Source organism: Enoplosus armatus, chromosome 23 (genome assembly GCF_043641665.1).
Source record: "Enoplosus armatus isolate fEnoArm2 chromosome 23, fEnoArm2.hap1, whole genome shotgun sequence".
Taxonomy (NCBI): domain Eukaryota; kingdom Metazoa; phylum Chordata; class Actinopteri; order Centrarchiformes; family Enoplosidae; genus Enoplosus; species Enoplosus armatus.
Window position 1 is genome coordinate 15,730,665 of NC_092202.1, and position 14,245 is coordinate 15,744,909.

General features: G+C 43.6%; 2 protein-coding genes across 19 annotated transcripts in view; one reads left to right on the forward strand and one right to left on the reverse strand.

Annotated features, from left to right (window-relative positions):
• ank2b (ankyrin 2b, neuronal) overlaps positions 1-1,329 on the forward strand; it is a 102,653-nt gene extending 101,324 nt beyond the window's left edge. The window contains exon 52 of the mRNA XM_070930280.1: positions 1,113-1,329. Within this exon, the coding sequence (XP_070786381.1) occupies positions 1,113-1,329 (217 nt within the window). The remainder of the gene's footprint in view (positions 1-1,112) is intronic.
• Positions 1,330-13,273: 11,944 nt separating this feature from the next.
• The window catches only part of LOC139305706 (calcium/calmodulin-dependent protein kinase type II delta chain), a 79,727-nt gene continuing 78,755 nt past the window's right edge, over positions 13,274-14,245 (reverse strand). For all 18 annotated transcript variants that reach the window (XM_070929646.1, XM_070929644.1, XM_070929639.1 and 15 more), the window contains 3 exons: positions 14,103-14,178; positions 13,902-13,996; positions 13,274-13,506 (listed from right to left, as the gene is read on the reverse strand). In XM_070929646.1, coding sequence (XP_070785747.1) covers positions 13,274-13,506; positions 13,902-13,996; positions 14,103-14,178 — 404 coding nt within the window. The remainder of the gene's footprint in view (positions 13,507-13,901; positions 13,997-14,102; positions 14,179-14,245) is intronic.

The following is a 14,245-nucleotide window of genomic DNA, read 5'->3' on the forward strand; positions in this document are numbered from 1 at the left end:
AAGAGAAAAGGAAAGTATGGAAGTTCTACAGCTGCAAGCATTAAAAGGACATCATTTAACCAAACTAAATTTCATTTTGCATTTGAGTGCACATGATGTACGACAAAATCAAAATTCTGACTTAGAAAATCCAAATTCTATTGACGTTATAATGTCTAAAATCATTCCCATGATCAATCATTTCCATTGATTTTCACAAAAAAAAAGTGCTAAAATTATGGGGTTACATTTTTACATTTTGATTAAATGTAGTTGGCTTTTATTTTACAATGTCATTTTTACCAAGAGGTTTTATTTCATAATTTTACTTTTCATTACAATGTCTTTCTCTCTCAGCATCAGCTCTCACCAAAGCAACAGCTAATCGCATTACTGGCTGCTCGTCTGGACTGATGAAAAGTGGTGTTATGAAATAAAACAGTCATTTGGAAAAAAAATTGCATTGTAAAATGCAAAACAGAAAAATGCAGGAATGAAGTGAAAATGACCTAAAATATTTTTTTATTGGAAAAATCAAAAGGATGAATTAACTTTTCATAATAATACACTAGGTTAGAATTTTGTCTGTATTTATTCACGTAATCATTTATTTTATGTTGTCTTATTTAATGAATTTTGGACACAATATTTACATTTTTTTAAATGATTAAATTATTTCATTAAATATTTTTAAATCAAATCAAATAATTGGGTGATACACAGAACAATATCACTATCATTAAGTCAGTGTTTTGCTTTTGGATTACACTGAAAATGATTTGTCAGTGGAGTTTTTGTTTCATTCCAGCAGTAATTATGCAATGTCGTGCACAAATGTAAATTTTTAACTTTGCAATTTGAAACGCGAAAATAAGATTAAAATTTTGTATTATATCATGTGCATGGAAAATGAAATTTGATTTAATGATTTCTTTTAAATATTGGCAGCCCTGGGCTTCTAAAGTCAGAAATTGTGACTAGTGAAATGTGGCCCATTTAAGCCCTAAGAGAGTGAACCTGGGGGGGTGACCGGGATCTGGTCGGTCCATGCCTGTAAGCATGGCCAAGTGATTGACAGCCTGTCAGCGTTGTGCTTGGGGGGCGGCGTAACTCTACTGGTTCTATTCCCGCAGAAGCCAGATGCGTAAGTCGCGAACCCAGAAGAGGACCGTGGTGAGAGATGCCCAGGGGAAGCACGTGCACCTGGAGCGCCTGGACGACAACCCAGGCGCCCTGCAGCCCGACGCACTGCAGCAGCACCTGCACCGACTGCTCCAGCGCTACTGTGAGGACAACCAGGAGGAGGAGGAGGAAGGAGACGAGAGCGAGGAGGAGGAGAGCTTCGACTGAGCAGCTGCTTCCTTCCATCTTCCACTGAAGCCTTTGGCGACGTACGCGTCCTCAGATCAAGATGTTCCGGATCCCCCTTCTTGTTGTCCTCGCTGATATTTTTTTTTTCTTTGTCGAATAATGGAACAGTATTTTTTTTTTTTTCGTGCTTTAACACTCTTCCCCTCCTTCACGTTGTGTTTCATTGTCTCCGTTTGTGACCAAAGATAAGCACCCTTCATTTTTTGTCGGATGATTATTTTGTCCCTTTTTTTTTTTGGGCTGCTGTGGTGTGATTATGGCTCGACTCACCGACAGTGGAAGGGTGGGGGGCATCTCGGACGTTTCGCCTCACACACGGGCCTCTTCTTGAAGAACTCTTGTAAACATTTGTACATAGACGAGATGAGAAAAATCATGCTTGGACTTTGGGAAGGGAAGGGGGGAGTCCGAAAAATTCAATGCATTTAATACATTATCCCACCTAAAACCTGCTGTACATGCACCGATTCAGCTGGAGAATGGCCGCCGTACAGATGAGATTAATGTTACAGAGAGAATAAATCGGGAGGAGCGAGTGTGTGTGTGTGTGTGTGTGTGTGTGTGTGTCGTCATGGACTCTTTCTACAACCAAACATCACCCTGCTGATCTGTTTACAAAGGCTTTGCGTGAGCACACCTTTTGTCTTCCCATGATGCATCTTGTTTGTTTACGTGTCTGTCCTTCTAGTGTGTGTTGTTGCATTCACGTTTTATCCGTCACAGAGCTGCCACCTCTGTGTGTGTCTGTGTGTCTGTCTGTGTGTGTGTGTGTGTATATACACAGTGTGTCTATTTGAGAAAGAAGCACTTAACCCCCCGCTGTCCTCGTGGCTCCTGTCGCCGTGTGTTTCGTCCTCCAACTTCACCGCGCTGCCGCCTCTCCTCACCTCAAACTGCAGCCGTGCTCATGTCCTCCATCGAAGCCTTTTTAAGGATACACGCTGGCTATATTTTTCTTGTCAACAAATCCCACGCACAGACCCAAAACCAACAATGAACGTGTGTTTACTAACTAAGTATTGCACCCATGTTTGTTTTTGTCCTCGGTGCCGTAGAGCTCCACTGTCGTCCAGAAACCATTAAAAACAACGTCAGTTCCTTCGTTACCGTGAACACACATGTTGAACTCAAAGGTGCACTCCGCCTGTTTTACATGTGAAAGTCAGTTCACTTGTCATTGTTAATACAGCACCCAGCCAGGTCAGGAGCCTTGTCAACGTGGGACGTGGGCTGTGTTTCGAAAACCGCCCGCGACATACTGCAGCGTGCGGTATGAACTACATACTGCTGTTCATAGTAGTACGCAGTAGGAAACGGTATGCCCAGCCAGGCTTAGCCGGTTCCGGGAAAGCGGAAGTAATAATCGCTCTCATCCTTAGGAAAGTCGGAACACACTTTTTACTGAGGCCTTGCAGATCTGTTATGAGTGAAGATTCGGTAACGGGGTCGCTAATGTCTCATAGATTTGTTCAGATTTAACAGATTTCGGGGGACCGCTGAGGTGAAACAAGCGAAAGTGTACGTAGCGTTAATGGCGAACCGCCGCCAGCGCTTTGCATTGTGGGACACCGGTCCGAATCAGTACGACATCCGGGTGTACGCACTGCTAGTATAGCGGGCGGTTTCCAACACAGTGTACATATTTGTGCTTATCAGGCAGGGAGGGGCTAATAAAAAAGTTGAGTTGCATTATGGGAAGTGTCATGATCATTTGACTCATACTAGGGACTGAGAGTCAGGGTATCTCGGCCTCCGCTGCTTCGATTTTCGACCATTCCTTTTAAATTCTGCCTCCGACATCTTTATGGAAGCGCAATCTAAATTCCTAAAACATCCTCTTCCTGTGTCTTATCATCAATTTTCATAATTGGTCCTGCATCACGGCTCATATCAGGGATAATAGACGAGTCTTTTCTTCAAAGTTTTCGCCAGTGAACGCGTTTTAATTGCCTGTCAGCTTAGTTTCTATTCAGTCACTCGTGCAGCCGCGTGCACGTCGGGGTGGAAACAACGTTTCAATGTGAGCTAAAAAGTTCAGGCTGCTCAGCTCTGCAAACGATGGGGCTCTTCTCATCACAATCCGTTTATTTCTCGATAATCGCCGCGTCATCGGTTTCCTCACATCCTCAGGAATGAATGCAGTCAGGGGAACCGGCATGCACCAAATGTGGATTCATCCACCGCTAAAAATAGTCCAACTGTTTTTTTTTTGTTTTTTTTTAAATAAATGAAACTATATATTTGTGAGCTGTTTTTAAAAGATTTTCAGTAGGAACCAACGAGCTGAGAGCCACAGACGGGGAAGTCAGAAAGTACTGAGAGAGTACGGACTAACATGTTGTTGCTTTTTGGTCTTTTCATGGGGTTTGCTGACAATAATAAAAATATAGAACAACGCCGGACTCATCCTTTACGTTTTTAGACACCGCACAGAACGTACAGATGCTTTTTCTTGCCATCACTTCTGACTGACGCATCAACTCAAAATCCAAGCGAAGGCCCGACTTCTGTTTCTGACGTCTGTTATCACACAAGTACTTCCTTATTTATTTATTGCCGTCCATTTGTGATCCCCGTACGCTCCAGCAGTTGAAGCTGAGAGGGGTGTGTGTGTGTGTTTGAGTGTGTGTTCTAAAGCTAAAAAAACACTTTTTTTTTTCCTTTTCTTGTCTTGCCACCGCAGACAAACAGGATTTGATTTGAGAGCAGGCTGAACTGTGTACAGACTGACAAAGTATGTGTGGCGTTCATCTACAGCCGAGGCTTTTGTCTATGTTAACGATCCTCACGTTGCCGTTTACTTTCGAGCGTGATCCGAATAAAAGAAGTGTCAAAAAGGAGACCATTGATTTGATATATGCGCATCTTGTTTCCATGGTGATAACAATATATACATATTAACAGTGCAAATATCTACGCGGGCATGTATGACGTTATCAAATTATTACTAAAAAAAAAGGAAAAAATACATCTGAAACGCTAACAAGGCATAGCAGCTGCAGTGTGTACATGGCCGAACAATAAAACTGTACATGTGTCAAATGTGAAGTGATGTCATTCTTTTTTTTTTTAACAATTGTGAAATACATATTTCAATGAAAAATCTTTTGTGTGTGTGTGTGTGTGTGTAAATTTAAGTTGTTACTCTCACATAAATCATACATTATAACAGAAACGTGCGATGACTAATAAAAAAAAGCCCTGGTGGCCCCTGATTGGTTGACACGCCACCAGAAAATAACTGGATCTGGAAGGTTGCCAGGTTGGGCGAGTTTCCGCCCATGTAGGCGGCTGTAGGATGGTTTCATGTTGGTAAAAAATTAGCTTGGGTGGTTTGACAAAACTTTGGCCTGATCTGTCATGGTGTGGACGTTTTTCTTATGTATTTATTTATTTATTTATTTATTTATTTTTAAATCAATATTGATATTATTTCCTGGCTAATAATTACGTTTTTGAACCAACCTGGCAACGCCGCCCGCGTAGCAAGAAGAAGTACTGAAACTGAGCGGAGGAGCCCGACAGACGGACGTTCAGAACGCGTCATTTGGTTTGGTTTCTTAGCCTGCTAGCTTTTTGTGGTTGCAAATTCTGTGTGTGTGTGTGTGTGTTTGTGTCAAACTTCGACACGGACAATAGAGGGCAGAAGCAGCGCGCCCCGTTATCGACGAAAGAGACTCCATGACGGACAGTATGGCGGATAACCTTCCAACATTGTAGCAGCCCCACCTAGTGGAAAAGCCACGCCACTGCGTAGCTGTTTTGGACAGCGCGGGACTATTGAACATTTTGCACGTTTTTTCTCACTGTGAAACATCCGCGGAGCTTTTTCCAGCTGACCAAAGGAAAAGGAAGCTTCGTGTGCCGGCAAACCGGACTGGGAAACAGTCGAGCGCAGCTCCTGTTGGACTTCGACGAGGCTCAGCAGCAGGTGAGTAATTAATGAGCACCTTGTGTGAACTGGCGGTGATATTGTATTTGTTATATTTTACTGTTACGGTCGTAGCTTTGGGCCACAACAGCTCCTGTATTCTTTTAGCATAAGCCGGTGTTACACCAAACGCATAGCCGGGCTGCTTCATGGCTAGCATGCTTAACTTCACGTGTTGCTAGCTGTGTTAGCAGAAACCCCAGTGTGACGTTAGTTGTGTTTGTAGAGCCTCTGACAACGTGGTCAACCCCTCTGGCCTTTTTTTTTTTTTTTTTTTTTTTTTTTTTTCATGTATTTTTATGTTGTCGTTTTTTTTAACGATCCTCGACTGAAATCACAGCTGTGTGCCATGTTAGGCTATAAAAATGAAGTATGTGATTTTAAAAAAACATCAAATCAGGACTCAAAATGTGATGCGTCACAGAGTTTGGTGTAACACCTGCATGTGTGATTCAGGATGGCCCAATGCCTTTTAATACAGGCTCAGACGCACAGTGTAGGCTGCATAAAGTGTATATTAAGAGCCAAAATTGATGCGGGTTTGAGATCCTGGGGGCATTAGTAACACTTGCTTTTCTGCTGTGATTAGATCCAAGATGGCTGCCTCGGTCTGTTGGAACGCATTGTTTTGCCTTGTTTTGTTTGTAAACAGTGTTTTTTGTTTTGGTTCACGGAGCTCTTTCACCAGAGAAGAGCTCATGAACATCAGGGGAACAACTCCAGTGGATTTGTTTCCCGAATTTCTCGCACCTTTAACTGTTTTATGGGACATTATGGCCAAAGGTGCTCTCACCTTTGCAGCTCTACGTCGACGTAGAGGGAAACGTGCCGGTGCGCTCGTGCGTCTTCGCTGGCGAGGACAACGCACACCGCTACCCGGAATATTTCTCTCTAACGTGCGCTCACTGAGGAATAAGATGGACGAACTCCAGCTGCTGATGAGGAGAAACAAGGACTTTTATTCATCTGCTGTTTTGTGCTTCACGGAGACATGGCTGGGGGAAAGAACTCCTGACGCGGCGCTGCAGCTGGACGGATTCCAGCTACTGTTACACCACAGTCAGTAACGCTTTTCACGCCGTCACCCGCGCTGCACTGGGACACTCTGACCACGACATGGTCCACCTGATTCCTACATACAGGCAGAAATTAAAACTTTCTAAGCCTGTTGTGAGAACTTCGAAGAAGTGGACCAGTGAAGCTGCAGAGGACCTGAAGGCGTGTTTGGACTGTACTGACTGGGATGTTTTCAGGACTGCTACCAACAGTCTGGATGAGTACACAGAGGCTGTGACTTCATATATCAGCTTCTGTGAGGACTGCTGCGTACCAACTCGGACCAGGGTGAGTTACAGCAACGACAAACCCTGGTTCACAGCAAGACTGCGACAGCTGAGGTTGGAAAAGGAAGAGGTGTTTAAGAGTGGCAACAGAGCAGAGTTTAAGGAGGCCAAGTACAAGTTTAGCAAGGCGGTGAGGGAAGTTAAACGACTGTACTCAGAGAGACTTCAAGACCAGTTCTCCTCCAACGACTCTGCTTCTGTGTGGAGGGGGCTCAGGCAGATCAGTGCCCCCCATTCCTCCAGCATCGACACCTCTGTCTGTCCTTGAAAGAGATGTGAACAGACTCTTCAAGAGACAAAACCCGCGAAAAGCTGCTGGACCAGGCTCCATCTCCCCATCCTGCCTGAAGCGCTGCGCCGATCAGCTGTCTCCGGTGTTCACGGACATCTTCAACACATCACTGGAGACATGCCACGTGCCAGCCTGCTTCAAGGCCTCCACTATCATCCCCGTCCCCAAAAAACCAGGGCCCACAGGATTAAATGACTACAGACCCGTCGCCCTGACCTCTGTGGTCATGAAATCATTTGAACGCCTGGTCCTGTCCCACCTCAAATCCATCACAGACTCTCTGCTGGACCCCCTGCAGTTCGCCTACAGAGCCAACAGGTCTGTAGACAACGCCGTCAACTTGGCCGTACACTTCATCCTCCAGCACGTAGACTCCACGGGATCCTACGCCAGGATCCTGTTTGTGGACTTCAGCTCTGCCTTCAACACGATCGTCCCGGCTCTTCTTCAGGACAAGCTCTCCCAGCTGAACGTGCCTGACCCCCCCTGCAGGTAAATCACAGATTTCCTGTCTGACAGGAAGCAGTACGTGAAGCTGGGGAAACACGTCTCAGACTCGCGGACGATCAGCACCGGCTCCCCTCAAGGCTGTGTTCTTTCTCCTCTACTCTTCTCCCTGTACACCAACAGCTGCACCTCCAGTCACCAGTCCGTCAAGCTCCTGAAGTTCGCGGACGACACCACCCTCATCGGACTCATCTCTGGTGAGGATGAGTCTGCCTACAGGTGGGAGATTGACCATCTGGTGACCTGGTGCAACAGCAACAACCTGGAGCTTAACGCTTCAAAGACAGTGGAGATGGTTGTAGACTTCAGGAAGAGCGCAGCCCCACCCGCCCCCATCACCCTGTGTGACTCTCCAGTGGACACTGTGGAGTCCTTCCGTTTCCTGGGCTCCATCATCAGCCAGGACCTCCGGTGGGAGCTGAACATCAGCTCCCTCATCAAGAAAGCCAAACAGGATGTACTTCCTGAGGCAGCTGAGGAAGTTTAACCTGCCACAAACAATGCTGGTTCACTTCTACACTGCCATCATAGAGTCCATCCTCACCTCCTCCATCACCGTCTGGTACGCTGCTGCCTCCACCAAGGACGGACGCAGACTGCAGCGTATCATCCGCTCTGCAGAGAGGGTGATCGGCTGCAACCTCCCATCTCTTCAGGACCTGTACTCCTCCAGGACCCTGAGGAGAGCAGGGAAGATCGCTGCCGACCCCTCCCACCCCGGACACCATCTGTTCGACCCCCTCCCCTCAGGAGGCTGCGGTCCATCAGGACCAAAACCTCCCGCCACAAAAACAGTTTCTTCCCCTCTGCAGTCAACCTGACAAACTTACATTGACCCCCCCCCGAACACAAACATTACTTATACGTTATATTAACGTACATCACCCCTGTCCCCCCTGCGTTACATTAACGCACCCACCCCCTACTGGACACTTTACCTGGACACTTTACTTTATTCTGGTCACTGCACTGTTGTTATTTATCTTATCTTATTTTTATTCTTATTGTTATTTTAGCTTTTATATTCTACTTATTTGTTATCAAAACAATAGCACCTTCAGACCACAGCAAATTCCTTGTAATGTATGTTACTTGGCAATAAACAGTTTCTGATTCTGATTTTTATCATAGTTATACCACGCTATCTCTCTTGATTGACAGTCGGGCACAAATTCAAAGCAGTTGTAAGCAAGAGACGACACCAGAGTGGTGCCCCTTGTCCCATTCTCAGGAACGCACCATGAAGGAATTTCTTCAAATTTGACCCAAACGTCCACTTGGATTCAAGGATGAACTGATTACAACTTGCTGGTCAAAGGTCACTGTGACCTCACAAAACACGTTTTTTTTTGGCTGTAACTCAAGAATTGATGACCATATCTCTCAGTTGGTCGGACACTCAGTGGGTGACGCTTCTGACTCATTGTGACCTTTAAAATCCATCCAAGAATCCATCTTCACATAGTAATCAAGTACACGTGTTCCTGTTTAGACAATACATCTATAATAATCCTTCATTAACCAGTTCATACATATGTATCATCAAGATGGTGATAACTTCCATTTAGCCCAAAAACACACTTTTTGGGCTAAATGGGAGGCAGAAGTATTTAGCAAAGTATACTTAAAGGATAAAAGTAAAGACACTAGTTCAGCAGCACAGTATCTGATAAGTTATTATACATTATATTACTAGATCATTAATACTGATGCGTCAGTGTGTAAGCAGCATATTATACTGTTGTAGCTGCTCGAGGTGGAGCTACTTTTAACTACTTTATATATATATTGAGCTAGTTTAGTCCAGTAGTTCCCAACCTAGTGTCTCAAATCTGTTTTTAATTTTTTGGACTTTGTGACATATCGGACGATTACACCTCTTTGGGCCTCAAAACTGTTACCTTCTGATGAAAAAAAACACTCCTTGGTGGAACCACTCGTTTAATCTTTTGGCATTCAATTGTCTTTTATAAACTTATCATATGATTTGTTTTTGTCAATGTAAAATCTTAATCTAAAATATAACGTAACTTTCTGTCAGACAAATGGAGCAGAGTAGAATTATAAAGCAGCAAAACAGGAATACTCCAGAGAAGCGTAAGACCCTCCAAACTGTGCAGTACTTTCATCACTGGGGAGGGCTGTTTTTATGAGTTTATTAATCACTGTGTGACGAACTGAATGACATCCAGTGATTGAAGGATGGTGGCATACAGGACACCTCCATAATAGACAAGATTGTAAGATAAAAATAAATACCATGTATGTATACAGTAAATGACAGAGGGCCCAATGTTGATCCTTGTGGGACACCTTTATTAAAACAGCCTCCAGCCACTGGCTGCAGTAACAATATTAAACACAGCTTTATAAGACCTTGGCAGTTATAAACTGTAGCAAAAGAAGACAAACTGAAACAAGTACAAACTACAAAGTAATTTGGCATAAATCACACATTTTATTTGATATTTCTTAACATACATCAGGCTTGTCCCATCATGGCAACATATATATATATATATATATATATATATATATATGTATATGTGATGTGTCCCAGCAGGAATTTCAATGCAAGATAAAAACAAAAAAGTGTGGCGGCGTGTGAGGGACGGATGTGATTTAAAGAATGCAAACGGTGTTCTGAACAAAAAAAAAACCCCTCAAACATGATTGTCAGTGGATACCCTGTGACTTTGTCTTTGAACATGACCGCTTCCTCTTCCCTTCCCGTGCTTTGATTCTGGAATTACAATCTCAAATAATGCGCTTTTAACCGCAGACATTTCGCAACATCCTAATCCTAAAAAAAATATGAACCCTCACGTGCCAATAATTAAGAACAATAGTAATTCTGGCTAATAATCAAATTCCCTGTGGCAAAAAAAACAAAACAACCTAACTTCCAGAAGTAAACGTCTCAGCTGGAATTTGGCATTCCAGTCAGTGTCAACGTCACGATTCTACTTTAGTCTCGTCCAGTGTAAAATATGGTGCTGTTAAAAAAAAAATGGCGTACACCAGCTGAACAGAGGACAAAGGGTTGAATCACCAATAAAGACTCAGTGAAGGTTTAAAATAGCTTAGGAGCGGAGGGACGAATATCACGATATACAAAAAGTCAACAAAAGCAAAATGGAACAACTGATAAAATTCACATAATTAGCTCCTTTACTGTACGAAAATATGATTTGACTGGAAAGCGTTACAGAATGGCCTTAAAGAATTATACAAACTTAATACACGAGATATCGCAGAGATAAATTCTATCTTAAGAGACGCTGCGATAATGGAGGCCCGAACAGACAAAGTCAAACGCGCGTTTAAACTGCTATTTTTTTTTTCCCTTTTAAAAACACGTAGTTAAAATCCCTTGACTGGATTTGTAAAATTAGCCAACTCAGTTCATATGGATACTGATCGATTAAGTTTAAGAGAGAGCAATTAACATCGATTGCCAACAAAAAAAACAAACAAAAAAACCTATACGTCACCGAAACAAAGCAAAGCTTGAGCCTTGAGCTTTAATAGATGGCAAATAATTCTGAAATGATAAAGCAGATATGTGATATATTGGTCATCGTGCCAAAAGGCAGGAAAGAGAAAAAAAAAGTCAGCTCATGAGTCCTCGATATGTGCAATATTCAAATGAAAAAGTGTCACCACATGACGACTGGAAGTTTCACATGTTTCACCAACCCATTAAAAATGAAAATCACTTCTATTTAAAAACATACTGATCTAAAAAGAAAAAAAAAAACACATGCTGCAGGTAAACATCCTGTAATGAACACCACGCGCTCTCACTACAAAATGATATTGCCCCCCCCCCCTTCATGTACAATAATCTTCAGTCCAGCAGCGACAATATGTAAACAACACACTGAGAGGGCCGGAGCTCTAGCTATCATGGGCAGGGATTGGCTGAGGGGGGTCTGATGGACACTTGGTAGGCGTAGGCGGAGGGGAGGGGTCTGTTCAGCTGTCTGCTGTAGGCTGGAGGGTGTCTGTAGTCAAAAGATCGTTCCTCTCAACTGAAACACAAACCACATGAGGATTAATTACTAGATTAAAAACATTTTATTTATGACATTTCACTTAATTTTGTGCTTTGCTTCTGCTTGATATTCCTTTTTAGCAACAGGACGATCTCATTTTACCCCCCAATAGAGTGCTGCAGGAATGAGTCCTAAAACCCGGAAATGAGTCAGCATTTTTACACTTCCTGTTCCCTTGTCTGGAAGTCGATGGGTTTTTGGTTCGATGCCTGAAATAAGGTCTGAGGTTAACACACAAGCTTTAGAGATTTACACGTTTTGTTCTACGACATTTGTTAGCGGTCGTTAACAAGCGGCTAAATGAGACTACAGAGGTTGTCGCGGACATTAAACGTCTTCATGCCGAACACGGAAAGTCATCTACTCACTAGTCCGTCTTTACAGCCTCGTTGTGTTTATACTCTACATCATGTGTCACTAACTGACCCAGACGCTGTCCTATACAGACCCGGACCTATAATAAATAAATTATTAAGGGATTTTAAATTTTGACGAGGCGCTTCTATTTTAACCGGCGCAGCTTTTCTAGTCTTTACGGCGCTGGTTCAGCAGATCAGGAAACTCACAGACCAATTGCATACGAGTTAAGCCAGCCCACGTGATGCTACTCAGCTAATCAAATCTGTGCATTCCAGGCGATAAACATTGCGACTCTGAATACAGACGGACGAGAGAGGCGAGTGACAGATGATAAGTCGAGTGAACGATACAGGGAGAGAGACTGTTAACTGTTTCACATCTTGACTTAACAAAGAAAAGTCTTTTACTTAATGGGAGAAGAACATTATACACATCTACAGTATTCTATATCTGTAGAGTTCAATGTTACGTGACAATAAAGATGGTCAAAATGTTTTTGAATTGTACTTTCTTTATTTGACAGTCAGTTGTTGATCACATGCAGACGTTGATACAACCACTAGGCTACTTCAATATATATATCACACTAAATCACAACGCAGGTCAGACGTTGTGATGTTCCGGACCTTTGCTTGAGGACATTTTCTCTAATTGGACCTCTTCATATTTTAGTTGAATACCCCTGCTCTATATCTGTCTGTATATCTGTATCTATCTATAGTCTCTTAAAAGTGAAGCTCAGTGGCGGTGATGTTGAAGTAATGCGACCGCGGTGTGGTTCGTTTATAGCCTAACGTTAGCTTTGTACTTCTGGCGATTCCATTTACGCTTCAAACATCTTAAAAGTGGTGTTCATTAGTGAAGATTATCTCGCTGAACAAAACGTGTCAGAATCATAAACCTTTGTTTTGCCACAGAGCTCTTTTTCTGCAATAATCCAAAATCCCATTGGCTTTTTGTGGAGGGAACCAGGGCGATGCTAACTTTCGGGTTGGCCTACAAAAATACATCATCGCTGCAGCGCTCTGTGTGTCTGTCAAATGAAGACCTCGAAGAATTCAGCGGCACGTAGGAAAGACGTATCACAACGCAGAACAAATGAATAACCTTTGAGTGTCGTGTGTACGTTTACCAAATTTTGCAAAACGTTGGATGGAATTTGTGCTTTGCAGAAAATTATTCAGGCAGAAGTGGTTGGAAATAAACTGAACTAAGGAACATCTCCCAGTTAGGGAAAAAATAGGCCCATGGTGGCGCTATCCACAGCAAAAACTATTCGCTAGTTCGTTAAAACATGTTGAGTCGTTTTTGAGATGTCCTGCTAAATAACAGATGTCATTCTGGGATTAGAAGAACAATCGCTCAAAGACAAAAAGGAGATGGAGGGAGAGATAGTGTGTGTGGGGGAAGGTGGGGGGGGGTTGTGGTGACCTTACTTGGTGGGCACGGTGGGCGAGCCGGAGCGGTGGAAGTGGATGTTCTGCCACTTGCTGTCGCGGCGGTGCCAGATACGCGTCTCCTCCGACTGCATGGTGCGAGGCATGCCGCTGCCGTCGATGTACTGGGTGAGGCGGATGTACGCGATGCAGGCGGCCTCGTCCCCGATCAGGTGGACGTGGGGGTTGAGCAGGATGGTGTGGATGGGCTGCTTCCCCTTGGACAGGGCTGCAGAGGAAAAGAACACGGAGGGTGGGGGTTTGTACAGAGTCAATGTGATTGGCCAGTTACGCGCTAGCTAACCCCTGATTGGCTGTTTGATTCAGACCTGGTCCAGTTTTTTAAAAGACTAAATACAAAAGGGGGGCAGGTTCTCACCGAAACATTTTTTTTGTTTAAGGAGCCCTTCAATTAAATATTATTAGTGACATGCAATGGTCAAAATTAGTTATTTCAACCAAAATTATAATTCAATAACATTGCCTACTGTCCCTTTAAATTTAAAGTGACGCTACAGGCTGAGCGACAAGTCAACAGTCTGTCAGGATCCTGAAACTTTAAGGATTTATTAAAACTGTGAGAAGGGCAAATTCCCATTAACAGCACTAAAAGAAATTCGTTACCATTCTCAAAGTAGAAGCGGTGGAAGTCGGTGCCCTCCACCAAGTTGCCCAAAGCCTCGGGCTCGAAGGACGTCAGGCCGGGATCACATATCTTCCTGTAAAATAGGACACAAGACAGCTGCGTCAGAGTCACGGGCGCACGTTAAGATTGCATGAATGTAAGGTGTGTATTAATTCATAAAAAACAGCGTGCGGACTAACGTGTAGGCCTCGAAGTCGCCGTTGTTGATGGCCTCGATCAGCTGCTCGGTGACTTTAATGATCTCCTGCTTACGAGCTGAGAGACACAAAAAGAAGGACTGTTCAGATTTGGATTTGGATCCGCAATGACCCTGATGAATGTG